Consider the following 28000-nt stretch of genomic DNA (forward strand, 5'->3'; position numbering starts at 1 on the left):
CTGCTCCTGATTACCAGCGAGCTAACTAACCCTGGTACAGGACTTCAGCTTAGACAACGCTTTGACAGGCTGTGTCTCTCTTAATCCTCTCGTCCCCGGACGAGGCTGGTGGAGATTTGTCAGCAGTAAACTGTTTACTCTGCACACATTCCAAAGAGGAAAATGGGCCCCTGCGCGGGAAAGAGGCCCGCTCCCGGGACAGTTACTCAGCAACTACCTCACGGAACTCCAGGCTGCCAACTCGGCCGCTGCGCGCCTCCTCGGGACGCACGCGCTGTAGCGGAGTTCTTCCGGCGAAATAGCTGTCCATCCCCCAGGCAGCTGCGTCAATGCTGCGCGCAGCGAGAGGCGGAGCCTCGGCCCTGCGACAGTCGCCAGCGCGGGTCGTCATGCTGTCAACCAGGCGCCTGGGTCTGGTCTTGCTACCGCTGAGGCGTCTCCGGAGGTGGCCAGGGTTCGGGACCTGTCCATTCCTGCGCTGCCTTGGGCAAGAGGCCTTCGAGAGAGCCCGGTTATTGTGTTGCAAATTCTCGTTTAGAGACGCGCGAGATGAAGAAGGAGAGCGCGAGGCGGCACAGAGGAAAGCCCCAGACGCAGAGTCGCCTCCATCTCTCCCTCCGCTCGTCCGGGGACTTGGGACCAGATGTCTTTCGTCACTGGAAAGCCTCAGACTACCGACGCCGCGAAAGGAGTCACCCCCTCGAGAGCGCGAGGGCTCGAGTGAAGACCAGGGCCAGTCGGGTCCCGCACAACAGGGATCCGGGGGTCCCTCACTGCCTGCCTTGGCCCAGCCTGCCACCAAGGATGACGAACTTCACGTCTCCTCTTCCCGGTCAGCTACCCGAGAGGTGCCTTTTCGGGCTGGGGAGCTGATTTTAGCTGAGACTGGGAAGAGAGAAACACAATTTAAAAAATTATTTAGGTTGAGCAATGCCGGACACTTAAATAGTATCTGGGGGGCAGTCCCGTTCAGCGAGATCGTGGGGAAGTTCCCCGGCCAGATACTGAGGAGTTCCTCTGGTAAGCACTTCATGCTGAGGAGGCCAGCGTTGGAAGACTATGTATTACTGATGCAAAGAGGGCCTGCCATAACATGTCCTAAGGTAATGCGATGGGAGTTAGGTTCATTTGGTTCCACCAAGAGCAAAACGGATGCAGTACTACAGACCTGATTAATGTACTTAAAGCACATCTCAACACGTTTCAAGTTTTTATTGTTCTCACTTTCTTTTTTAACCAATGGCTATGACTTTTACATATTTTATGATTACTAATTTTAGGAAGAAATAGCCAGATTTTAATTTTAACTTGGGAGCCTCGATTCTCGGATCTGTAAAGTGATTTACTATATAGAGTGATGTGGACTCACTAGGCAGTAAGAATGTGTATTTATTCCCCATAATTCTTAAGTTTGCGAGTTCAGCATTCAAGAGAACGTTGAACTCTTGGGGACAATTTTTTAGTACCACTGTGGCGATATTTTAAGCATCATATTTAATCAGGCATGTTGTTAGAGGTATATTTTGTCAACAATAGATATTAAACTATGCTTTTAAAAATATATATATATATATTTTTGTTGTTGTTGTTGTTGTTTTTCGGTACGCGGGCCCTCTCACTGTTGTGGCCTCTCCCGTTGCGGAGCACGGGCTCCGGACGCACAGGTTCATTTGCCATGGCTCACGGGCCTAGCCGCTCCGCGGCATGTGGGATCTTCCCGGACTGGGACACGAACCCGTGTCCCCTGCATCGGCAGGCGGACTCTCAACCACTGTGCCACCAGGGAAGCCCTAAATATATTTTAAATTTTATTTTATTTTTGGCTGCATTTGGTCTTTGCTGCGCACGGGCTTTCTCTAGTTGCGGAGAGTGGGGGCTACTCTTCGTCGTGGTGCGCGGGCTTCTCATTGCGGTGGCTTCTCTTGTTGCGGAACACGGGGTCTAGTAGTTGTGTCACGCGGGCTTAGTAGTTGTGGCGCATGGGCTTAGTTGCTCCGTGGCATGTGGGATCTTCCCGGACCAATGCTCGAACCCGTGTCCCTTGCATTGGCAGGCGGATTCTTAACCACTGCGCTGCTAGGGAAGCCCTCACTATGCTTTTCCCATTAGAAAAAAAAATTTTATATGAAAACAGCTAAAATTAGACACTAAACATAAAAGGAATATTATTTATAAGTAAATTACCTACCTAGTTTCTTGTTACGATCTTACCCTAATCATCCATTGCTAGTGGTTTATTTTAATCATTAGTCACAGTCAGACCATTGAGCAGAATGTTCCTTTGTAACAACTCCTCCTCCTAGTCCTAGATGAGGAATCATTCATTATTTCTTTAGTAAATACTCGCCTACCTTATATATTCAGGGCACTATTTTAGGGAGGTGAAGCGGTGAACCACAGTCCTTGCTCTCAACATAGACCTTATGTACTAGAGGAGGTGACAAGGAACAAACAAGTAAATGAAAGAATTCGATAATTTCAGGTAGTGCTAAGTGCCATGAAGACAAGTAGATTAACAATAACATTGTGTTGGGTAACCTGGGGGAGGAGAATACTTTATGTCAGGTGGTTAGAGAAGGTCTCTGAGGAGGTACATCTGATAAACTAATTAAGGAAGAGCCAGCCTTGCAAAGATCTAGAAGCAGAGTGCTTGCAAAGGGAAGAGTATTGCAGAGTTCCTGCTGCGGGCTGAGTGGGTTAGGTGAGGGAGAGAATGGTATGAGATGTGCTGTGGTTGGAGATATGAGTATTTTATTCCATGTGCATTGGGTGACTGTTGGAAGGTTCTAAGTAGGAATCCAGTCTATATATATGTATATTTTTTAATAAATTTATTTATTTTATTTATTTTTGGCTGCTTTGCATCTTCACTGCTGCGCACGGGCTTTCTCTGGTTACAACGAGTGGGGGCTACTCTTCTTTGCACTGCAAGGGCTTCTCATTGCGGCGGCTTCTCTTGTTGTGGAGCACAGGCTCTAGGCGCGCGGGCTTCCGTAGTTGTGGCTCACGGGCTCTAGAGCGCAGGCTCAGTAGTTGTGGTGCACGGGCTTAGTTGCTCTGCAGCATGTGGGATCTTCCGGGACTAGGGCTCGAACCCACGTCCCCTGCATTGGCAGGAGGATTCTTAACCACTGTGCCACCAGGGAAGTCCCTCCACTGACTTTTGAAAGCTGGTCTCCTCCGTAGAATTATGTAGTTTTATCTTAATATTAAAAGTTGGCCTGAGGGAGCAATTTTGGATAAACTTCCTAATAGTTACGTGTAAAGTGTGAACATTTCACAGGGGTCAATATCAAGCACTTTTAGGTTTGGAGTAGAAGTATAAATGGCAACACTCCCTAAATTTTTATTTTTATTTTATTTTTATTTATTTATTTATTTAGGCCACACCCTGTGGCTTGCGGGATTTTAGTTCCCCAACCAGGGTTTGAACCTGGGACCATAGCAGTGGAAGTGCCAAGTCCTAACCACTGGACCGCCAGGGAATTCCCAACACTCCCTAAATTTTTAAATTAATCTTTTCTGCTGATTTGCGTGTTTGGAATACTTATATAAGAACCATGGGAGAGGAGGAATTGTTGCCACTTAAGACTAACGTGCAGCCCAGTTATTAAAACCTTCTGCTGAGGATTAGGTTTATGTTGTTGAATTAGTTAGGGAAGAGATTAAAATTCCTGCCAAGGAAAAAAAGGAAAAAGTCTGAAAAGATTGTTTGAAAGCCTAAAGTTTTAAAATGTAAAGAAAACTCAGAGTGATATTTCATAACTTCAGAGGAGTCTCCCAGAAGCTTCAAATCCCTTTTGAAAAGAGGCAAGGAAATGAATAAATGCTATTCCCACCCCAGTTTTGGACTGAAATCGCTAGGATGTGTAAAATGGGCTCCAACCTCATTCCATGGAGACCAGGTAACCTGAATGGCAGGAAGCAAAAGTTAAAGTGTGCTAACGTTTTTTTTTTTTTAATTTTATAATTCTAGTCTTATATGAAATAGCCAAGGAAATAGAACGGCCTTCTCCAGGGCATTTCACTGAAATGGCTACTGGAGCTGCCTCCCACTCCTGTGTGAAGTTATCTGTGCCCCCTCCCACCTCTACTCCCACGTGCCTGGCAGATGGGAGAGGATATGTATGTCTGAAAGACTTTGAATTTGTTAATGAAACTTTTTGACTAATACACCTTAAGAATTATGTGTCTAAGTATCATTTGGTTCAAGCCTTAGTCCATCATTTCAGAAAATACATTTTGAGGGCTTCCCTTCCCTGGTGGCGCGGTGGTTGGGAGTCCGCCTGCCGATGCAGGGGACACGGGTTCGTGCCCCGGTCCGGGAGGATCCCACATGCCGCGGAGCGGCTGGGCCCGTGAGCCATGGACGCTGGGCCTGCGCGTCCGGAGCCTGTGCTCCGCGACGGGAGAGGCCACAACCGTGAGAGGCCCGCGTACCGCAAAAGAAAAAAAAAAAAGAAAATACATTTTGGCTTTTAATTAGATAACTGTACCTGTTAAATAGTTTCTTATGCATCCAAACCTATATTTAATACACAACTTTGTTGTGACTCAACAGAGGATCCTAGAAAACCTCCTGTTTCTTTTAGAATTTTCACAGCAGCTTTTGCCAGAGAAGGAAAAGATAGTAAAACCTTATCAGATGTGCTGCCTATTAGCAACTTCGAAAGGTTTGTTATTGGGGGGCTGTTGAAATAAATGCTAACATTTAAAATTTTCTCTCTCTATAGCATTTGTAATATATAGTGAAATGATCAACAGCGTGGTTAGGAGTTGTTTGGGAGTTCAACATCAGGTCTACCCCTGACTTGCCCACTTGATTCCTGGCTGTGTGACTTTGGGCAAATTACTTTTTTGATTTCTCATCCTTATAATGGGGATGGTGATACTTTTCTCATATTAGCATTCTGATTAAACAAGATAATGTTTGAAAGCAGTTTGCATAGTTAACAGAAGCCTGGCACCTGGTGAAGTTTCAATAAACAGCTATTACTACTATCATGCATGATATTCCTGTTAACAAAACAATTCTTTAGTTATAAAGTTTGGCAAATGAGTCCTCCTGTCTATTCCTGGTATCCTAATTCTAAATGAGCATTCACCATTTCATGCAGAGATTATGTAATAACTTCCTAACTTGTTTTTATACCTCTAATTTTTTTCTATTCTAGTACATCCTGTATTCGTCTTACAGATTAATCTTTATAAAATGCCATTAATATTACCTCAGTGACATGCCCCAGTTACTTACCAGGTTAAGTTCAGATGCGTTAGCATGGATTCAGGTCTCTCCTTACCGCTCCTCCTGAGATGGGCAAACTGTGTTTATTACTCTACCTCTTTTTTGTTTAAAACTGTTTCTACTTTGTGACTGTTTCCTTAAATTCTCTATGTCTTTAAGGTAGGGCAGTCTGCTGATTTCTCCTTTCTCTGAGCTCCTATTCTTACTTATTTTCTGTAATTTCAATATTATACTGAAGTGCTTCTGTATTTGCTACCTGATTCTTGAATCTCTCATTTCATCAAGTAAAATATAAACTTTTGGTAGGCAGGGCCAGAGTTTAATCCTTTTTTTTTTTTTTTCACTTCTTTTCTCCAAGTCCAACATAGTGTTTGTAAGCCTAGGTGCTTAGTACATATTTATTGGTCACAGAGTCACCCATGCTGTGTTTCAATCATAGGATATGAATATGATACTGTTGATGATGAATATCCACCCAGGTGATACTGTTTTGGAAGCTGGCTCAGGCTCTGGTGGAATGAGCTTGTTTTTATCCAAAGCAGGTAAGAGATTGGGATAAATGAGTTGAATTTAGATGACAAAGAAAACATTCAATCTGTCCATAATAACAGGAAGTTAAATAGATACAGATGTTTCAGAAAATATTCACATAACTTTGTGATAGAGAGCATTCTCCTTGAAATCAAATGTAAGCAACTGTTTTTCTTTCCATTTTGTGCATTTATTCAAGTCATTCTCTGTCTAACCCTCTCTCTGTTTGCTTTCTGTTGCTCCCTCCACGCTTTTTTTTAACTAAATTTTTTTTTAGAACATATCATAGCTACAGAAAAGTACACAGATCATAAGTGTATACCTCAATGAATTTTTATATCGTGACCACACTCACGTAGTTATTACCCAGATCAAGACAGGGAATGTTATTGTACCACTGAAACCTCCTCAAATCCCTTCCCAGTCCTTATCCTACCCAAAGGTAGAAGGTAGCCACCACTCTGACTTTTATCACCATTGATTAGTTTTGCCTGTTTTGAATCTTACATAAAAGGAATCCTGTAGTATTGTACTCTTTTGAATCTGGTTGCTTTCATTCAACGTTCTGTTTGTGAGATTCAGCCATTGCATGCAGCGATGGTTATTTCATGTTAGTTGCCATTTTTGTAAGTAGAGCACAGTTTATCCATTCTGCTGTTGATGGGCATTTGAGTTGAACGTTGTGAATAGTGCTTCTCTGAACATTCTTGTACTTGCACACATGTACATGTGTTTGTTGATAATAGTGCCAAGTGAATACTCAGTATGAGAGAATATAGAAGGAGGAGGGCTGTCAGCTGCTGGAGAAGAGTCATATACTATCAGGGGCAAAGAATTATTTTTGCTGTTCATGAATAAATTAATACGTAATATAGAACTATTAAGCTAAAGCTAGATCACGAAGAATTTTCCTTTCTTTAACAAAGTCTCTAAATATTGTCAGTCGGTAAAAGTACTGCTTGAAGGTAGCACCTAATCAAAACTCGAGGTATATAGTAAACATATATATCTGTTCATGTTCCCACCACTTGATTTCTGGTTACTGTTATTGTAGTTGATTATTGCTCCCTTTGACCACTTAATTCCTCTGATTGTCAGGATGGCTTTGGCTTGTTTGGCTGCCTCTGCAGTGTTCCCTTTCTCACCTAGTAATAGACAGCATTCTCTTTTGGTAGATTTTTTTTTTTAATCATTCATGTTGGTTTTATAAATGCATTCTTTTTTAGCTAATAAACATTGTTAGAGCAGTTGTAGGTGTATGTGGGTAGATTTTATAAAGATTACAGATAGACATATACTGAATTAAACTTAAACCTTTTGTTTTTTGACCTAATGTCATCACATACAAACATAATCCATCTTATACTGGGTCAGGAAATTCATTTTGGGCTCCTCACATCTTTTGTTGGACTCTTTTCTGTGCATAGTTAAAGGCAGCCATTTCTTCACAATCTGTGACAGATTCCTAAATGCATTTGACAAAGTGAATTTATAAAAAATTTGTGAAACAAGAGGAATGTTTGTATTTGTAATATCTATAGTGTTGGAGGAGTGTCATGGCATAAATAATCCCAAACTATGAGTGATCAAGAAATTATTGCTCTTTACTTTCAGGATGGATTTATTTTCACCATAATTTTCTAAGTGTTTAGCTTATGCTACTATTAACATTAATTTTTATCCCTTGAGAACATGATGACTTACAGCTGGACTTACATTTTAAAGAGACATGCTGCAATTTAAACCCTTCATTTTAACTATAGACTGATTGATCTGGGACAGCCTCCAAATGGTATCAAATCACCTCATATAGAGGTGGGTAGAAAATTAATTGCCGTAAGTTAAAATGTAGTAGTTTTCTGTGAAACTGCAGTATTACTATGATAAATAGTTTGAAAGTTTTTCAGATACACACAAAAATACAAGTATTGGGGCTTCCCTGATGGCGCAGTGGCTGAGAATCCGCCTGCCAATGCAGGGGACATGGGTTCGAGTCCTGGTCTGGGAAGATCCCACATGCCACGGAGCAACTAAGTCTGTGCGCCACAACTACTGAGCCTGTGCTCTAGAGCCTGCGAGCCACAACTACTGAGCCCACATGCCACAACTACTGAAGCCCATGCACCTAGAGCCCATGCTCTGGAACAAGAGAAGCCCAAGCACCGCAACGAAGACCCAACACAGCCAAAAATAAATAAATTTAAAAAAACAAACAAACAAGTATCTTTTAAGTATCTGAAAGGCCTAACTTCATCCATATGACATCCAAAAGACATGCAAATTAAAACTACAATGATAAACTATATGCAGTTTTTAGATTGACACAGGTAAAAAGTTTGATAACTCTTTGTTGGAGAGAATATGGAGAAATAGGCACTCTAATACATTGTTGGTCGAGTGTAAATTGGTATCATTGTTTTTTTGGAGGACAATTTGGTAATAATTTTCAAAATAAAAATATTCACATATCCCTTGAGTCAGCAATTCCATTTTTAGGACTTATCCTATAGATATACTGGCTCATGTGTACAAAGACTTAGGCAAAATAATTTTTATTGCAATATTGTTTGTTATAGCATAAGACTAGAAACAAGCTAAATGTTCATCAGTAGGTGACTGGTTAAATAAACTGTGGCATAGTCATACAGTGGAACATAATAGCTGTTTTAAAAAATGCAGTAGATCATTAATCACTGAAATGGCATTGGTAAATAAGAAGGAAGGTACAGGACAGTATATATGATAGGTAACAACGTGTGTTAAAAACAGAGAAAGATACTTGTACACTTGTACTATAGGCAGCGACTTTCTCGGGAAGGGTAAATAACTATGGTGGAATGATTGTCTCTGATGAGGGAGATTGATTGGGTATTTGGGATAGGGCAGAGACTTTTGTAACCTTGAACTATTTGAATTATTTTTTCACATCCATGTAATATCTTTGCAAAATAAAATTTTGACATTCTTTATGTACCGATTAATACTGTGTAATGTCGTGATTTTTTTTTAAATTAAGTTGGATCACAAGGACGAGTCATAAGTTTTGAAATTAGAAAAGACCACCATGAACTGGCTAAGAAGAATTACAAACACTGGCGTGATTCATGGAAAATGAGTCATGTAGAAGAGTGGCCAGACAACGTGGATTTTATTCATAAGGATATTTTAGGAGCAACTGAAGACATAAAATCTTTAACATTTGATGCGGTAAGTTTTCTAAAGTAGTCCTATGATATTACCTAATACTGAGTACAAAGAAAACAAGGACCATGCTTCTTTTATATGGAAAAGGATCTTCCTTCATTATTTGCCCCATTTCTATCTCTAAGAGTGGGAGGAATATTTTCCTTTAATATCATGGTGGGATTCAGAGCAGAGAGATATACTGAATTAGGTGCCAAAGTTGTTAATAAATGTGGGGTAACGATGAAATACTAGGAGGAGTAGTTGAGCATCATGAACTTCAACGTTTCTAGGATAAAGGAATAATAATTTGGAAGCAGCATTGGGAGCATACTGAGCCCCGCACCTGACCTCATATTGTGAGATTTGGGGGAATAAATAGCCTTCAGTTTTGAGGGAAGAGGCAAGAGGCATCTTTAGACAGTTAAAGTCAGGATGTAGAGGAGTGTCAAAGATGTTGAGGATAGAGGCATATTTATTGTGAACAAAGCTCCAGAAAGTGGAGTGGAGGGATTTGTGAGGAGAGGGAGGAGTGGGAGGTTGAGTTAGGGGAGGAGAAGCAGAGTAGTATGAAGATAAAAGGATAGACGACGAGAGAATGCCATTTTAAGCTGTGAACAGTGATGGTGGAGATATGGGCCATAGTGCTATTAGATGACCTCAGAGTTTCACAATTCTAGTTTAAGTTGCCTTACCCTTGATGATGCCATTATCAGTTCATGGCTTGACACTATGGACTGAGGTCTGGGTAAGAAGTCTTCTTCGCTTTTCTTTCTTTTTTTTTTTTAAATAAATTTATTTATTTTATTTATTTATTTTTGGCTGTGTTGGGTCTTTGTTGCTGCGCACGGGCTTTCTCTAGTTGCAGCGAGCAGGGGCTACTCTTCATTGCGTTGCACGTGCTTCTCATTGTGGTGGCTTCTCTTGTTGCGGAGCATGGGCTCTGGGTGCGTGGGCTTCAGTAGTTGTAGCACACGAGCTCAGTAGTTGTGGCTCATGGGCTCCAGAGCGCAGGCTCAGTAGTTGTGGCACATGGGCTTAGTTGCTCCGCAGCATGTGGGATCTTCTGGACTAGCACTCGAACCCGTGTCCCCTACATTGGCAGGTGGATTCTTAACCACTGTGCCACCAGGGAAGTCCCTTCTTCACTTTTCTTAATTGGCTATTGGAAGCTTATTTTAGGAACTTTATAAGGGAAACTAGGTGAGAAATGAAGTAAAGTTCAAAGAGGTGATTTTTATCAGGACTGCTTCCTATCTCTGATATAACTAAAGCCAATAGCTACAGTGGCACAGCTTCCTGGACACAAGGACCACAGTTTGTGTTTTTTTTTCCTCATCCTTGTTTGGCTTGCACATTATATAGCTCAATAAGGGCAGAAAGAGGACTTGTTCTATGTGGGCCATCCATAGGAACGTCACAGATACATGGGAGTTTAATTGGTCATCAGAATTCTGCTTGATGAGCATGAAACACAACAAAGGATTTTAACAGTATTGTTACAGCCTTGTGGAAACCTGCTGAAACATCCATTCCTGTTCCAAAGGAAAGAATACTCCTTACTAGATTTTTTCAATTGAATCTCTCTTGAATAATAGTGTCAGATGAATACTCAGAGCATATAGAAGGAGGAGAACTGTCAGCTGCTGGGGAAGAGTCATATACTATTGGGGCAAAGAATTATAGTTGGTGTTCATAAATAAATTACTCATAATATAGAATTATTAAGTTAAAGCTAGATCATGAAGAATTTTCCTTTCTTTAAGAAAGTCTCTAAAAATTGTCAGTCGGTGAAAGTCCTGCTTGAAGGTAGCGCTTGACCAAAACTCAAGAGGTGTATAGTAAACATAAATATCTTTGGGGAGAGGATGTTTGTTTATTTATTTTATTGAAGTATAGTCGATTTACAATGTTGTGTTATTTTCTGGTGTACAGCAAAGTGATTCAGTTGTACACATATATACATATTCTTTTTCATATTCCTTTCCATTGTGGTTTATTACAGGATATGGAATATAGTTCATACAGTAGGACCTTATTCATCTATTGATATTTTATATATAGTAGTTTGTATCTGTTAATCCCAAATTCTTACTTCATCCCTCCCCCACCCCCTTTCCCCTTTGGTAACCAGAAGTTTGTTTTCTATGTCTATGAGTCTGTTTCTGTTTCATAAATAAGTTCATTTGTGCTGTATTTTAGATTCCACATATAAGTGATATCGTATGGTATTTATCTTTCTCTTTCTGACTTACTTCACTTAGTATGATAATCTCTAGGTCCATCCATGTTGCTGCAAATGGCATTATTTCATTCTTTTTTATGGCTGAGTAGTATTCCATTGTGTATATGTACCACATCTTCTTTATCCATTCATCTATCAGTGGACATTTAGGTTGCTTCCATATCTCGGCTGCTGTGAATATGGGGGTGCATGTATCTTTTTGAATGGAAACTCTACTTTTAGTTTTTTAAGGAACCTCCATACTAGTAAACATAAATTTCTATGCATGTTCCCACCACTTGATTTCTGGTTATTGTTATCCTAGTTGATTATTGCTTCCTTGACTACTTAATTCCTCTCCTAGCTGCCATCTCACCTCCTGGGCCTTCACACTTCCAATCCATTCTCCTCATCTTTAGACTAATCTAGTTCTCATACTGTCACTCTCCTGCTGAGAAACCAATTAGGAACTTTTTATTCAAAGATTTATGGTGTCCTTCAGAATCTGATCTCAACCTTCCTTTCTTTAGCTTTTTTATATAACCTGCCTATACTCCTGCCATCTCAAATGAGGGTAGATGAATAAAAAAAGGTGTTGAACCACAAAGACAAAGAGAACAGAACAAGAAAAAAATGGCTAATAAAAGATTTTAAACAAATTTTAATACATTTTGTAAACAACCTAACCATCAAAAGAGGAATGGACATGGTGGAATACTAACAATGGTATTATTTAACATAGTGAAATAAATGTACTGTATCTACATCAATAAATCTCCCTGAGAAAACCATAATTCAAAAAGACACATATGTCCCAATGTTCAATGCAGCACTATTTACAATAGCCAGGACATGGAAACAACCTAAATGTCCATTGACAGATGAATGGATAAAGACTATGTGGTACATATAGACAATGGAATATTACTCATCCATAAAAAGGAACGTAATTGGGTCACTTGTAGAGATGTGGATGGACCTAGAGTTTGTCACACAGAGTGAAGTAAGTCAGAAAGAGAAAAACAAATATCGTATATTAATGCATATATGTGGAATCTAGAAAAATAGTACAGATGAACCTATTTCCAGGGCAGGAATAGAAATGCAGATGTAGAGAACAGACGTGTGGACATGGAGGGAAAGGGGAGGGTGGGATGAATTGGGAGATTAGATTTGACATAGATACACTACCATGTGTAAGATAGCTAGTTAGAACCTGCGGTATAGCACAGGGAGCTCAGCTCCATGTTCTGTGATGACCTAGATGGGTGGGATGGGTGGGGGATGGGAGGGAGGTCCAAGAGGGAGGAGATATATGTATACATATAGCTGATTCACTTCACTGTACAGCAGAAACTAACACAACATTGTAAAGCAATTACACTCCAATAAAAAAAAATCTCATAGAACTTAGTGAAAAATGAATTATTCAAGAATAAGTATGGAATGGCTACATATATGTAAAATTTTAAAAACAGTACCATGTATTGTTTGTAGCTATATACGTATGTTGTAGAAGCATAAAATTATTTGGCAACATTACCAACTTCAGGACAATGATTATCTCTGAGGAGAGAAAAGGAGGGAGTGAATAGAGGGAAGTAAGTTTTGGAGTTTATTCATCCTGGTTCACTTAGGCTCCATAACAGCCAATATGACCTTGGGTAAATTACTTAATCTTTCTGTGCCTCAGTCACCTCATGTATTAAACAGGAATAGTAATCAATAATAATACCTATTTCATAGTGTTGTTGAGGATTAAATGAGGTGTTTCTGTAAAGTGCGTAGAACAGTACCTGATATATAGTAAGCATTAAATTAGTATTAGCTATGATTTTCATCATTATTAGTTTTCTCCTTTTCCCTTTTCTCTACCTGTTTATTTTATTTTTTAAAATAAATTTATTTATTTAATTTATTTATTTGGCTGCATTGGATCATTGCTGAGCGCAGGCTCTCTCTAGTTGCGGCGAGCGGGGGCTACTCTTCTTTGCAGTGTGCGGGCTTCTCACTGCAGTGGCTTCGCTTGTTGTGGAGTACCGGCTCTAGGCGTGTGGGCTTCAGTAGTTGTGGCACATGGGCTTAGTAGTTGTGGCTTGCGGGCTCTAGAGTGCAGGCTCAGTAGTTGTGGCGCATGGGCATAGTTGCTCCACGGCATGTGGGATCTTCCCGGACCAGGGCTCGAACCCATGTCCCCTGCATTGGCAGGCGGATTCTTAACCACTGCACCACCAGGGAAGTCCCTACCTGTTTAAATTCTACTCTTCCTTCAAAGCTTAGATAAAAGGTTGTCTCCTCCATGGAATATACCTTAATCATCTAAGTGGAGGATTATCATCTTTCTCTGAATTACTGAACCACTTTCTTGATTCAACAAATATGTATTAGAGACCTGCTGTGTGCCGTGTACTATGCTAAGACAAAAATGAATTATACATTTAAAGGAGGTTTCGATATAGAAGAAAAGGTAGACATATAAACATTTATAGAAAGACTCAGAAGCATGAAACATTATGGCTGTAGAATTGGGTCTAATGAGATGAAGATGCAAATACAGTCATGAGGGACTAGATAGTGAAGAACACTTGTGTGTATATCAAGCTAGGACATGTGGACATTATCTTTTAGATAATGGAAAACTATTGATGAGTTCTTAAGTAGGGGAGTAGAATGTCCAGATTCCTGTTTCAGAATAATTCTGGTGAAAGAATGGAATTTACATAGTCTATGTAGAAAGCTATTGTAATGTTTCAACAAGGTATGATGAGGTCCTGACCTAAAGCATTAGCAGTAGGATGAATTTGAGAAATACTAAGAGGTAGATTTGTAGGACTGGATAATTTTAATCCAAATAAAAGCATCAAAACCCCACAGATTCTCAAAAAAGAATTCAAGGTAAAGAAATAGTGACTGTAATTTCCTGATTTGAGTGGCTAATGAATGGTAATGTTGTTAGCTGAGCCATGGAGCTTTGGAATGGCAGCCTTCTTGGTAGTCTTATTTTGGTCCTTGTTGATACTATACTAAAACTACAGTCACAGAGACCAATATGTCCACACCGTTGGCCATTTGATTAGTCATTGAGATCTTTACTTGGATATCTAATAGGCATCTTTTTTTTTAAGTATTTATTTATTTATTCATTCATTTATTTATGGCTGCATTGGGTCCCTTTTGCTGCACGTGGACTTTTCCCAGCTGTGGCGAGTGGGGGCCACTCCTTGCTGTGGTGCGTGGGCCTCCCATCACGGTGGCTTCTCCCATTACGGAGCACGGGCTCCAGGCGCGTGGGCCTCAGCAGCTGTGGAGAGCAGGCTTAGTTGCTCCCAGCAGCTGTGGTACACGGGTTTCAGTAGTTGTGGCTCACGGGCTTAGTTGCTCTGCGGCATGTGGGATCCTCCCGGACCAGGGATTGAACCCGTGTCCCCTGCACTGGCAGGCGGATTCTCAACCACTGTGCCACCAGGGAAGCCCTAATAGGCATCTTAAACTTGTGTCCAAATCTTGAATTCTCGAATATTTCTCCCCAAGCTTATTCTTCCCATTGTCTTAAGTTATCTTCCTCAACAGTAGATGACATCTCCATCCTTTCTGTAGCTTAGGATGCAAACACCGGATTCACTCTCACGTCTTTCTCTCACATCTGACAGCCAGTTCTCATTCTAATTGGCTCTGTGTTCTCATCACATCCAATGCTATTTGCTATTGCAAGTCACCATCATCTTTCCTTGCCCAAGTCAGCATGTACTTAATGCCACTGAATTGTACACTTGAAATGGCAACTTTTATGTTATGTTTATCACATTCAAAAAAGTTTAAAAAGTCAGACCATGTCTCAAACTCTCCAGTGACTTTTCGCTTCCTGAGTAAAGTTAAAGTCTGTAAGATTCTGCATAATCTGTCCCTCCCCATCCCCACCACATCCCCACCATCTGAGAACTCTTCTCTTACCACTTTCCCCCTTTTGTCTCCACTGCAGCGACTGTGGCCTTCTCAGACTCACCAAGTATCCTACAGCCTCAGAGCATTTGTATTTGCTGTCCTCTGAATCTGGAGCACACTTCCCCCCTCAATTTCCACAGGGTAACCTTAATCATTTTCTTTAGGTATCGTCACTGATCAGCCTATGTATAAAATAGTACTTCCTTCCCCTGCCCTGTCATTCTATCCTTCATGTCCTCCTTTATAATCCTGTAGTTCTTCATGTCACTCATTACCCTCTGAATTACATATTTATTAGATTTTTGTTTACTGCCTATTCCTTAATTAGAATATAAGTTCCTGTGAAACAAAATAGAATATAAGCTCCCATTATACTTTTACCACTTAGCAAAATACTTGGCACATGGTAGATGCTCAGTAAATATTTGGTGAATAAATTAATAATGAATGATGACCCATTATTACTGTTTTTTTAAAACACATAAACAGAATAATTTCTAATTTAGTAAATATAATGATGTGCCAACTACATTAGATTTCTAGAGCTATCTATCAGTAAGTCACTTTATTTTCTATTTGACTGTATTTTTGTTTTCAGTGAATTTTTTTGTAATTTCATTTACTCTGCATTCATTCAACATCTTTTGAATACAGCCCTGTATTCTGCAACTGAATGAAGAGTAAAGAAACAAGGGACATGATTCTTGAATTTTAGAATCTCTAAAATTAATATTCAACACTTTTGAACATAAAAATACATATTTGAGATAATGTGAATTTCTATTGCCAAAAGCTGAACTAAAGCATTGAAACTTTACATATACAGTTTGACCTTTGTTTTTTTTTTTCACGGTACGTGGGCCTCTCACTGTTGTGGCCTCTCCCGTTGCGGAGCACAGGCTCCGGACGCGCAGGCTCAGCGGCCATGGCTCACAGGCCCAGACACTCCGCGGCATGTGGGATCTTCCCGGACCAGGACACGAACCCGTGTCCCCTGCATCGGCAGGCGGACTCTCAACCACTGCACCACCAGGGAAGCCCACAGTTGACCTTTGAACAACATGGGGTTTAGGGGCACCACTCCTATGTGCAGTCAAAAATCTGAGTATAACTTATAGTCGGCCCTCCCTATCCATGGTTCCAACATATCCAGGGTTCCACATCTTCAGATTCAACCAACCACAGATTGTGTAGTACTGTAGTGTTTACTATTGAAAAAAATCCTTGCATTAAGTGGACCCGCGCAGTTCAAACACATGTTGTTCAAGGGGCAACTGTGTGTGTGTGTGTGTGTGTGTGTGTGTGTGTGTCTGTGTGTATCTAGGTATGTGTATAAAATATAGCTAAAGATTCCTGTATTATCAATATTGCCAAGTACAAGACATGCCATTACAATTTTTATGTAGTCAAGTACTATGACAAATTGTATAATTATAAGTATGCCTTTTTGAGAGGGGTAAAATGACAGTCATTAGTATTACATTCTAAAAAATGAAATACTTTAACTGGGTAATTGCTTTCCCAAAGTGTATCATTTCACCTCAATAAGAAAAGAAAACACATGCTTTATTTAAACAAAACTCAGTCTGATTCTCTTTCCCCCACTACAGGTAGCTTTGGATATGCTGAATCCTCAAGTTGCTTTGCCTGTTTTATACCCAAATCTTAAACAGGGTGGTGTATGTGCTGTATATCTAGCAAAGTGAGTAATGTGACTTTTTGGTAATGTTATTTTAAACACAGCTTTGTTTTAAGTACTAGGCTAAAGTGTTCATTTTGTAACTGAGTTAAGTGTATATGTTATCTCGTAAAACTGTTATGAAGGGCTTCCCTGGTGGCACAGTGGTTAAAAATCTGCCTCCCAACACAAGGGACATGGGTTCAAGCCCTGGTCTGGGAAGATCTCACATGCTGTGGAGCAACTAAGCCCATGTGCCACAACAAGAGAAGCCACCACAATGAGAAGCCCGCGCACCGCAACGAAGAGTAGCCCCCTCTCGCCACAACTAGAGAAAGCCTGCGTGCAGCAATGAACACCCAGTGCAGCCCAAAATAAATAAATAAATTTTTAAAAAAGTAAAAAAAAAAACTGTTATGAAACAGCATATGTCCCAAATTCAGTTATATTGCTGTTTAAATCATCCTTTACATAAATGGTAATATAAGATGCATATTTCTTCTGACAATTTAGAAGAAAAGTTTTTAAAAGTGTAATGTGAACAATGATGTTATAGTCTCTTTATTGTTTTTACTTAGTATTCTCCTCTTATGTGCCCTAACTTGCATTTTTACATTTTTTCCCTTTTGATTTAAGCATAGCATTTAAATTGGCGTAAGAGGTATAGTGAACTTAAATATAAAGTTATTGTTGTAGTAGAAATTTAAACTATATTTTTCACTTTTTTGAAAGCATCACACAGGTTATTGAACTTTTAGATGGAATTCGCATCTGTGAACTTGCCCTCTCATGTGAAAAGATAAGTGAAGTTATTGTCAGAGATTGGTTGGTTTGCCTTGCAAAACAGAAAAATGGAATTTTACCTCAAAAAGTGGAACCTAAAATCAACAGAGATTTACAATTACATTCTCAAAAGAAAATTAGAATTGAAGGTGAGATGTTTCAAGAAGATGACCATGGTGAGCTTCAGTTTTATTTTATGCATGTGTTTGCAATAATAAATGGAGAATACATTCCTGAATGTATTGGGCAATACATTATAAAAATATTTCTCAGGGATTTATTATGTTTTTCCTATAGAAATTGAAATGTGGTATTTATTCTGTTAAATTAAAATTTTTTAAGCGACAGAATCATGACTTTTCCTGCCTTTTATGTAAAACTCTGATACCTTTGAAGAACCGAACTTCTTATAATATTCATATTTTACTTGTGACAAGGGGATTGGCTTATGAAATACTTTAAATATAGTAAAGAATGTTGTAAATTTATATCAGTGATTATCACTGAAGGGAAAGAATTTAATAGGACCCGATATGCAAATAGCTAATATTCCAAAAAGCAACTTCTAGGAATTTTTCAAAGAACTAAATTTAGGTCCTTGTTGTATGTACACATTACTTAGGCCATAAACAAGTTTTCAGACATCCATTGATTTATGATATGAGCTTATCCATTTGGTTATAAAACCATATATAGGTTTATCATGTCATCCTTGACAAGTTGTTTCTGTAAGATAACTGTCAGAATAGCTCCAAGACAAATGCTAAAAAAAAAAAAAAAAGTCTGAGAGGAAAAAGACAGTAATTTGTTTTTTAACAGTTTTGTGAACAAATTATAAAATATTTTATGTAGCTTACAATACATATTTTGTTCTATAACAGAAGAATCACATTCTGATTTTCCCTATGGATCATTTCCCTATATTGCTAGACCTATACACTGGCAAACTGGTCATACAGGTAAGTTTTTCATGCTATATTATATGGTGTTTTCTTCTCAAAATTGCAATGACCTTACCTTTTCCTCCCTTCAAATTAGCTTTTCTTGTCAAGTTGAGGAAGTGCAAACCACAACTTAACTGAGTACCTCAGATGACAACTGATTTGAAGATGTGAAGAAAAATATCAAAATAGAACTTTGTATTGCAAATCACTACTTTCATAGATTGGTATTCTTAGCTACTACTATGATTTGTATAACTTTTACATGTAATTTTGAAAAGTAACAAAAGCTAGAGAAAGATGTGTAACATTTCGAAACTGCTTAAATGTCCCATTTTGACACTTGTCTTGCAGTTAGTTTGACATTTTGTAGTTAATGATTCCAAGTTTGTTTAGTTGAGCCATCTCATTCTTCACTTCCTGTAAACCACTCCATAGATTTGTCTTCCTTCATGAAATTAGTTTTCTTTTCTTTGTTTGATTGATGGTCATTGGCTACCAAAATAAAATATGCATTTTGAGATAAATTTTAGGTATCTGTGTATTTTAAGTACATATTTTAATGGCTTGTATGTGTCTTAAAAAATAACAAATCTGGGCTATAGTAAATAATAGGGGGAAAACTGATAAGAATAACTATCTTAAAAATTGTAACAAAAGATGTAGCAATTCTTGAATCTCTTATCTTTCTCAGAATCATTTTAACAGTTTGAAAGAACATCAGAATTATTCTGTTATATAAATCAAATGTTTGGGGAGTTCCCTGGTGGTCCAGTTGTTAGGACTCGGCGCTTTCACTGCTGTGGCCCAGGTTCAATCCCTGGTCGGAGAACTAAGATCCTGCAAGCTGCACGGCGTAGCCAAAGATAATGTTTGGAGAGATACACTTTTTATACATATGAATTAATTAGGACTAGGGCTTATTATTATTCATAGGCACTATGAATAATGTTATTTACCATGTGCCTTACATTTACCATGTGCCTTACATTGTTTTAAGAACGTTATAATATCTTTTCATTTAATATGTGTAGCTCATCCTTAAGATTATCCATATTTTACAGATAAACATAAGCTTATAGTTATTATTTAAATATAGATGTTTTATAGGTTTTGAAGTAGTAGTGCCTGGGAGGATATATGCTACTTATCCCTTAGGCTAGAACTACTTAAAATAATGTACATATTCTAAATAACATTTTACATATTTTTCGTTCTGTGGAAAAATTTAGTCTAAAATCTCTGCCTTTTTAGACTTTAGAGATAGACATTAAATAATCACACAAATATAAAACTAAAACTGTTATAAATACTTCAGAGAAGTACAGGATTTAGTAGAGGTTTTGCTCTGATCAGGTAATTACCTGTGCAAGTGTCAGTTGAGCTGAGACCTGAAGGGCAGGTAAGAGTTAACTACAGCAGGGAAAATGAGAACAAAAAAGGCCAGTGATGGGGTTGACTGAAAGATAGGTAGGGGTCAGGCCATGGAGGATCTTGTAGACCTGTTAAGGAGTTTGTCTATCCTAAGAAAAATGGGGTGCTATTGAAAGATTTCATGAAGTAAGTGGTAACATGCTTAGATCTGTGTTTTGGAAAAAAGTCACTCTGGTTGCATTTGGAGAACTGATTGAATCATAAGCGGAGTAGTCTTCTGGTACCATTTCTAAATGGTAGGTATCCGAACACTCATACAATAATAATGGCTTTAAAGTTTTCATAACATTTCCAGATCTATAGACGCTCTGATGTATATTTTTAGATTCCATCATGGAATACTCCCCTTTCTTCTGCCTTTCTATTTAACTACTAGTGGAATTCTGTCCTTCATTTATTGTTTTGAATGCAGGCCCTAATTGTACTTCTTGGAGAAAGGGCTGACTTAAGAGCAAAGAAAAGTTGTGCCTTCTCCTATGTCATGTAGAATGGCTTCTGTTCAGTACACTATGCTCAGTAGATGCTGAACTGAACAAGAGCTAACAGTGTCCATTCTAATAATGAGTTGAAAACCAAACTATATAAGCAAATAAACATTTATTTATATAGTTAATCAAAGTCCAGCTTAAGCCCTTTATCCATCTCTCCATTGAACACTAAGCATGTTTATAATCTGGCTTGTGGGACAGGTGCCTTCTTCTAAAGTTAGCTTTCTATGTTCATGTCTGGTTCTCATTTACCATAATATAAACTCCTAGAGATTTGTGAGTGGTTCACAGCTGTCTTCCCAGTAACTTCCAAAGGCCCTGACTTTTCCACCCAGTAAATCAGTAAAAGTTTGCTGATGGCTTGAAGCCTACACTGGATCAGGTGTTATTTCATCTGTTGACTTGGTTGTTCTAGGGGGAAATTTAAGTATATAGCTCGCAGATTGTGGAAGACTTTGAGTTTGAACTTTATACTTCAGAGTCAGTAGGGAACTTCTGAAGTTTCCATGGTCATGTAAAAGCAGATACTTTTTAAAAGTTAGTCTGTTAGTGGTGTCTGAGTATTTAAAGGAAGGAAAAAACTATTAAATCAGAAATGTCATAGTAATACATAGTATACAACTATGAGGTGATCTGTATTAATATACAACTATCAGGGGTGGAAAAGGGGCAAGTGTAAAAAAATATTGTGAAGGAAGAACCAGATAAGCTGGTGGTTCATTGGATGTAGAGGGAGAGAAGCTATATATATTCAAACTTTCATCTACTGTTCAGGCAAACATCTACTGTTTGCCTTATTTCTCTGGGCAAACAGGATTCAGCCCAGCTCATAAATAACTTCCTTGGAACAGCCTTCACTATGTCTCTCACCCTACAGAATTGATTCTGAAATCTTTTGTGCTCATAAATGTTGACCATATAGTTAGCATTGCCCTTATCACATCATTAATTTATAAGCCCTGATTATGCCTTCGTTAAGGATTTTAAATTGGGATGACTAGAACAGTGGTAATGACAAAAGTAAATAAGGAAGTTCAGAGAAGGATTTATTTCTGAGGAAAAATTATTTGGTTTTAGATTGCATAATGGAATGTCTTGTGCCTGCCTACGTGACCCAGGACTAAGGTTTGGTATACTGCTTTTTTCCCTTGGCTTCACTCTAAAATCTGGGGAGTCCTCAGATAATACATAATAATATGTACCCATGTCTCAGATATACTAGCCTAGGTTAAGACAGCATAAGGTAAAGAGAAACAATATAGTTCAGTAAGTATAAAAATGTGCTCTCTATTCAGATAGAACTGGGTCCTCATCTTGCTGTTTTCATTGTTGCTGTTTTACTTTGCAGCTGTGACTTTTCTGAGTTTGTTTCTTCATCAGTAAAATGAATGTCATAGTGGCACTTCAGGATTTCTTGTGGGGGGTCAGGTGTTAAATGAGACTACCTTTATAAGGTTGCTAGCACGTGATTGGTGATTGTGATGCATGTAAGTTTGTAAAGAATGCTTCATCTATCTCCCACAACCTTATCAAAATCAACTATTTTATTCTTAGTAAATGTCATAAACATGTTTATGTAAAACTTGTTCGTTGAACGTGTTGTTTTGAGAAAAAAATCTTAAGGCAGAAAAACATGTTTTTAACCTGAAAAGCAAGAAGTTGCTTGCGTTTGAAAGAAGGATGGAAGCATCGATACCAGCTATTGGTAAGTTTTATCATAAAAGCCTAAGCAGAGCATCAGCTCTTTGTGTCTCTCCTGGAGAATGAATTGAGTTGTCTGTAGCCACAAACCTTAGGTGATTCCAACCAACCACCTTATATAGACTGGAGGAAGAAAGTTTTGCTGGTAGAGGCCATTTACTGGGCATCAAAACAGCTTCTGAGGTAGTAAGAGACCACTGTTCCTGATAATACCATGTTACCCTTAATCCTCTCCACCCCCCGTTAGCCCACTGACTTGTTAAGCCTACTGAGGGAAAATGAATGTAAACGTTTATTGGTCAAGTGCATGTATGACCAATAATTTTTCTTTGTATTGCCTACCCTCTGTCATCCTGAAACAACAGGTTTTACATTTAACCTTGAATTCCCACTCAGAACAAAACACAAATGAGTAAATACTTATTTCTTCCTATATAGGACCTATATATCCTAAACCAGGGTGTCAGGGCTTTCATCCAGGGACAGGAAGAAAGCACAGTTCCATTTACAACTGCCCTAAGTCAAGTGCCCCACTTTTCATCCAAAATCCCTCAAAGACCTGCTTTCCTATTTTTCCTCGAAGCAAGCTGACTAGCAGAGCCCCTTACCCCCTGGGTGCACTCTGATTTCCCATTGAAATATCAAAGCCTAAACATAGGGTGTGACTACTTTTGATATCTAAGGCACTAGTTTGAATAAAATATAAGTGCTTCTGTTCTGCTTTAGTTAAATATGTGTTCAAATTATGGTTGGAATTCTCTCCCAGTTCACTCCATACAACCTTTCATCAGGGACTTTGTTCTTTTTTTTGTTTGTTTAATCTAATCTATTTTTTTATACAGCAGGTTCTTATTAGTCATCAATTTTCTACACATAAGTGGATACATGTGAATCCCAATCGCCCAATTCATCCCACGACCACCACCACTCCCCTGCGGCTTTCCCTCCTTGGTGTCCATACGTTTGTTCTCTACATCTGTGTCTCAATTTCTGCCCTGCAAACCGGTTCATCTGTACCATTTTTCTGGGTTCCACATATATGCATTAATATACGATATTTGTTTTTCTCTTTCTGACTTACTTCACTCTGTATGACAGTCTCTAGATCCATCCACGTCTCAACAAGTGACCCAATTTCGTTCCTTTTTATGGCTGAGTAATATTCCATTGTATATATGTACCACATCTTCTTTATCCATTCGTCTGTCAGTGGGCATTTAGGTTGCTTCCATGACCTGGCTATTGTAAATAGTGCTGCAATGAACATTGGGGTGCATGTGTCTTTTTGAATTATGGTTTTCTCTGGGTATATGCCCAGTAGTGGGATTGCTGGATCATATGGTAATTCTACTTTTAGTTTCTTAAGGAACCTCCATACTGTTCTCCATAGTGGCTGTATCAATTTACATTCCTACCAACAGTGCAAGAGGGTTCCCTTTTCTCCACACCCTCTCCAGCATTTGTTTGTAGATTTTCTGATGATGCCCATTCTAACTGGTGTGAGGTGATACCTCATTGTAGTTTTCATTTGCATTTCTGTAATAATTAGTGATCTTGAGCAGCTTTTCATGTGCTTCTTGGCCATCTGTATGTCTTCTTTTGAGAAATGTCTATTTAGGTCTTCTGCCCATTTTTGGGTTGGGTTGTTTCTTTAGTATTGAGCTGCATGAGCTGTTTATATGTTTTGGAGATTAATCTTTTGTTGATTCGTTTGCAAATGTTTTCTCCCTTTCTGAGGGTTGTGTTTTTGTCTTCTTTATGGTTTCCTTTGCTGTGCAAAAGCTTTGAAGTTTCATTAGGTCCCATTTGTTTATTTTTGTTTTCATTTCCATTACTCTAGGAGGTGGATCAAAAAAGATCTTGCTGTGATTTATGTCAAAGAGTGTTCTTCCTATGTTTTCCGCTAAGAGTTTTATAGTGTCTGGTCTTACATTTATAAGTCTTTAATCCATTTGGAGTTTATTTTTGTGTATGGTGTTAGGTAGTGTTCTAATTTCATTCTTTTACATATAGCTCTCCAGTTATCCCAGCACGACTTATTGAAGAGGCTGTCCTTTCTCCATTGTATATCTTTGCCTCCTTTGTCATAGATTAGTTGACCATAGGTGCGTGGGTTTATCTCTGGGCTTTCTATCTTGTTCCATTGATCTGTGTTTCTGTTTCTGTGCCAGTACCATATTGTCTTGATTACTGTAGCTTTGTGGTATAGTCTGAAGTCAGGGAGTCTGATTCCTCCAGCTCCGTTTTTTTCCCTCAAGACTGCTTTGGCTATTCGGGGTCTTTTGTGTCTCCATACAAATTTTAAGATTTTTTTGTTCTAGTTCTGTAAAAAATGCCATTGGTAATTTGAAAGCGATTGCATTGAATCTGTAGATTGCTTTGGGTAGTATAGTCATTTTCACAATACTGATTCTTCCAATCCAAGAACATGGTATATCTCTCCATCTGTTGGTATCATCTTTAATTTCTTTCATCAGTGTCCTATAGTTTTCTGCATACAGGTCTTTTGTCTCCCTAGGTAGGTTTATTCCTAGGTATTTTATTCTTTTTGTTGCTATGGTAAATGGGAGTGTTCCCTTAATTTCTCTTTCAGATTTTTCATCATTAGTGTAGAGGAATGCAAGAGATTTCTGTGCATTCATTTTGTATGCTGCAATTTTACCAAATTCATTGATTAGTTCTAGTAGTTTTCTGGTGGCATCTTTAGGATTCTCTGTGTATAGTATCATGTCATCTGCAAACAGTGTCAGTTTTACTTCTTTTTTTCCAATTTGTATTCCTTTTATTTCTTTTTCTTCTCTGATTGCCATGGCTAGGACTTCCAAAACTATGTTGAATAAGAGTGGCAAGAGTGGACATCCTTGTCTTGTTCCTGATCTTAGAGGAAATGCTTTCAGTTTTTCACCATTGAGAATGATGTTTGCTGTGGGTTTGTCATAGATGGCCTTTATTATGTTGAGGTAGGTTCCCTCTATGCCCACTTTCTGGAGGGTTTTTATTATAAATGGGTGTTAAATTTCTCAAAAGCTTTTTCTGCATCTATTGAGATGATCCTATGGTTTTTAATCTTCAATTTGTTAATATGGTGTATCACATTGATTGATTAGCATATATTGAAGAATCCTTGCATCCCTGGGATAAATCCCACTTGATCATGGTGTATGATCCTTTTAATGTGTTGTTGGATTCTGCTTGCTAGTATTTTGTTGAGGAATTTTGCATCTATATTCATCAGTGATATTGGTCTATAATTTTCTTTTTTTGTAGTATCTTTTTCTGGGTTTGGTGTCGGGGTGATGGTGGCCTCATAGAATGAGTTTGGGAGTGTTCCTTCCTCCTCAATTCTTTGGAAGAGTTTGAGAAGGATGTGTGTTAGCTCTTCTGTAAATGTTTCATAGAATTCACCTGTGAAGCCATCTGGTCCTAGACTTTTGTTTGTTGGAAGATTTTTAATCACAGTTTCAATTTCGTGACTTGTGATTGGTCTGTTCATATTTTCTATTTCTTCCTGGTTCAGTCTTGGGAAGTTATATCTTTCTAAGAATTTGTACATTTCTTCCAGGTTGTCCATTTTATTGGCATAGAGTTGCTTGTAGTAGTCTCTTAGGATGCTTTGTATTTCTGTGGTGTCTGTTGTAACTTCTCCTTTTTCATTTCTAATTTTATTGATTTGAGTCCTCTCCCTCTTTTTCTTGATGAGTCTGACTAATGGTTTATCAATTTTGTTTATCTTCTCAAAGAACCAGGTTTTAGTTTTATTGATCTTTGCTCTTGGTTTCTTTGTTTCCATTTCATTTATTTCTGCTCTGATCTTTATGATTTCTTTCCTTCTGCTAACTTTGGGTTTTGTTTGTTCTTCTTTCTCTACTTCCTTTAGGTGTAAGGTTAGATTGTTTGAGATTTTTCTTGTTTCTTGAGGTAGGCTTGTATAGCTATAAACTTCCCTCTTAGAACTGCTTTTGCTGCATCCCATAGGTTGTGGATCGTCGTGTTTTCATTGTCATTTGTCCCTAGGTATTTTTTGATTTCTTCTTTGATTTCTTCAGTGATCTCTTGGTTATTTAGTAACGTATTGTTTAGCCTCTATGTTTGTGTGTCTTTTTTACGTTTTTTTCCCTGTAATTCATTTCTAATCTCATAGCGTTGTGGTCAGAAAAGATGCTTGATATGATTTCAATTTTCTTAAATTAACTGAGGCTTGATTTGTGACCCAAGATGTGATCTATCCTGGAGAATGTTCCGTGCACACTTGAGAAGAAAGTGTAATCTGCTGTTTTTGGATGGAATGTCCTATAAATATCAGTTAAATCTATCTGGTCTATTGTGTCATTTAAAGCTTGTGTTTCCTTATTTACTTTCATTTTGGACGATCTGTCCATTGGTGTAAGTGAGGTGTTACAGTCCCCCACTAGTACTGTGTTACTGTCGATTTCCTATTTTATAGCTGTTAGCAGTTGCCTTATGTATTGAGGTGCTCCTATGTTGGGTGCATATACATTTATAATTGTTATATCTTCTTCTTTGATTGATCCTTTGATCATTATGTAGTGTCCTTCCTTGTCTCTTGTAACATTCTTTATTTTAAAGTCTATTTTATCTGATATGAGTATTGCTACTTCAGCTTTCTTTTGATTTCCAGTTGCATGGACTATCTTTTTCCATCCCCTCACTTTCATTCGTATGTGTCCCTAGGTCTGAAGTGGGTATCTTGTGGACAGCATATATATGGGTCTTGTTTTTGTATCCATTCAGCCAGCCTGTGTCTTTTGATTGGCACATTTAATCCATTCACGTTTAAGGTAATTATTGATATGTATGTTCATATAACCATTTTCTTAATTGTTTTAGGCTTGTTTTTGTAGGTCCTTTTCTTCTCTTGTGTTTCCCACTTAGAAAAGTTCCTTTAGCATTTGTTGTAGAGCTGGTTTGGTGGTGCTGAATTCTCTTAGCTTTTGCTTGTCTGTAAAGCTTTTGATTTCTCCATAGAATCTGAATGAGATCCTTGCTGGGTAGAGTAATCTTGGCTGCAGGTTCTTCCCTTTCATTACTCTAAGTATATCATGCCACTCCCTTCTGGCTTGTAGAGCTTCTGCTGAGAAATCAGCTGTTAACCTTATGGGAGTTCCCTTGTATGTTATTTGTCGTTTTTCCCTTGCTGCTTTCAATAATTTTTCTTTGTCTTTAATTTTTGCCAATTTGATTACTATGTGTCTCGGTGTGTTCCTCCTTGGGTTTATCCTGTATGGGACTCGCTGCACTTCCTGGACTTGGGTGGCTATTTCCTTTCCTGTGTTAGGGAAGTTTTCGACTATAATGTCTTCAAATATTTTCTCTGGTATTTTTTCTCTCTCTTCTCCTTCTGGGACCCCTATAATGCAAATGTTGTTGTGTTTAATGTTGTTGCAGAGGTCTCTTAGGCTGTCTTCATTTCCTTTCATTCTTTTTTCTTTTTTCTGTTCCACAGCAGTGAATTCCACCATTCTGTCTTCCAGGTCAGTTATCCGTTCTTCTGCCTCAGTTATTCTGCTACTGATTTCTTCTAGTGTATTTTTCATTTCAGTTATTGTATTGTTCATCTCTGTTCTTTAATTCTTCTAGGTCTTTGTTAAACCTTTCGTGCATCTTCTCCATCTTTGCCTCCATTCTCTTTCCGTGGTCCTGGATCATCTTCACTATCATTATTCTGAATTCTTTTTCTGGAAGGTTGCTTATCTCCACTTCATTTAGTTGTTTTTCTGGGGTTTTATCTTGTTCCTTCATGTGGTACATAGCCCTCTGCCTTTTCACCTTGTCTGTCTCTCTCTGAATGTGGTTTTTGTTCCACAGGCTGCAGGATTGTAGTTCTTCTTA

At 38.5% G+C, this 28000-nt stretch overlaps 2 protein-coding genes and 1 non-coding gene across 4 annotated transcripts in view; 1 reads left to right on the forward strand and 2 right to left on the reverse strand.

Annotated features, from left to right (window-relative positions):
* The first annotated feature begins 329 nt into the window (after positions 1-329).
* On the forward strand, positions 330-19054 carry TRMT61B (tRNA methyltransferase 61B). Of its 2 annotated transcripts, XM_029232656.1 has the most exons (7): positions 371-1103; positions 5685-5787; positions 8793-8983; positions 16736-16827; positions 17536-17762; positions 18468-18545; positions 18625-19054. In XM_029232656.1, exons 1-7 carry the CDS (start codon positions 390-392, stop codon positions 18666-18668), a joined length of 1449 nt encoding a protein of 482 aa, XP_029088489.1. In that variant the 5' UTR covers positions 371-389; the 3' UTR covers positions 18669-19054. The 2 variants fall into 2 exon arrangements, with proteins under 2 accessions (XP_029088488.1, XP_029088489.1); XM_029232655.1 differs by having other exon boundaries at positions 330-1103; positions 18468-18758.
* On the reverse strand, positions 3413-3485 carry TRNAG-UCC. The gene has a single exon. It is a non-coding gene; the product is annotated as a tRNA-Gly (tRNA).
* Positions 18711-28000, reverse strand: part of SPDYA (speedy/RINGO cell cycle regulator family member A) — a 35363-nt gene continuing 26073 nt past the window's right edge. The window contains exon 7 of the mRNA XM_029232657.1: positions 18711-19022. Within this exon, the coding sequence (XP_029088490.1) occupies positions 18934-19022 (89 nt within the window). The 3' untranslated portion in view covers positions 18711-18933. The remainder of the gene's footprint in view (positions 19023-28000) is intronic.

This window comes from Monodon monoceros, unplaced genomic scaffold, assembly GCF_005190385.1.
Source record: "Monodon monoceros isolate NGI ecotype Baffin Bay Population unplaced genomic scaffold, NGI_Narwhal_1 Super_Scaffold_19, whole genome shotgun sequence".
NCBI classification, from domain to species: Eukaryota; Metazoa; Chordata; class Mammalia; order Artiodactyla; family Monodontidae; genus Monodon; species Monodon monoceros.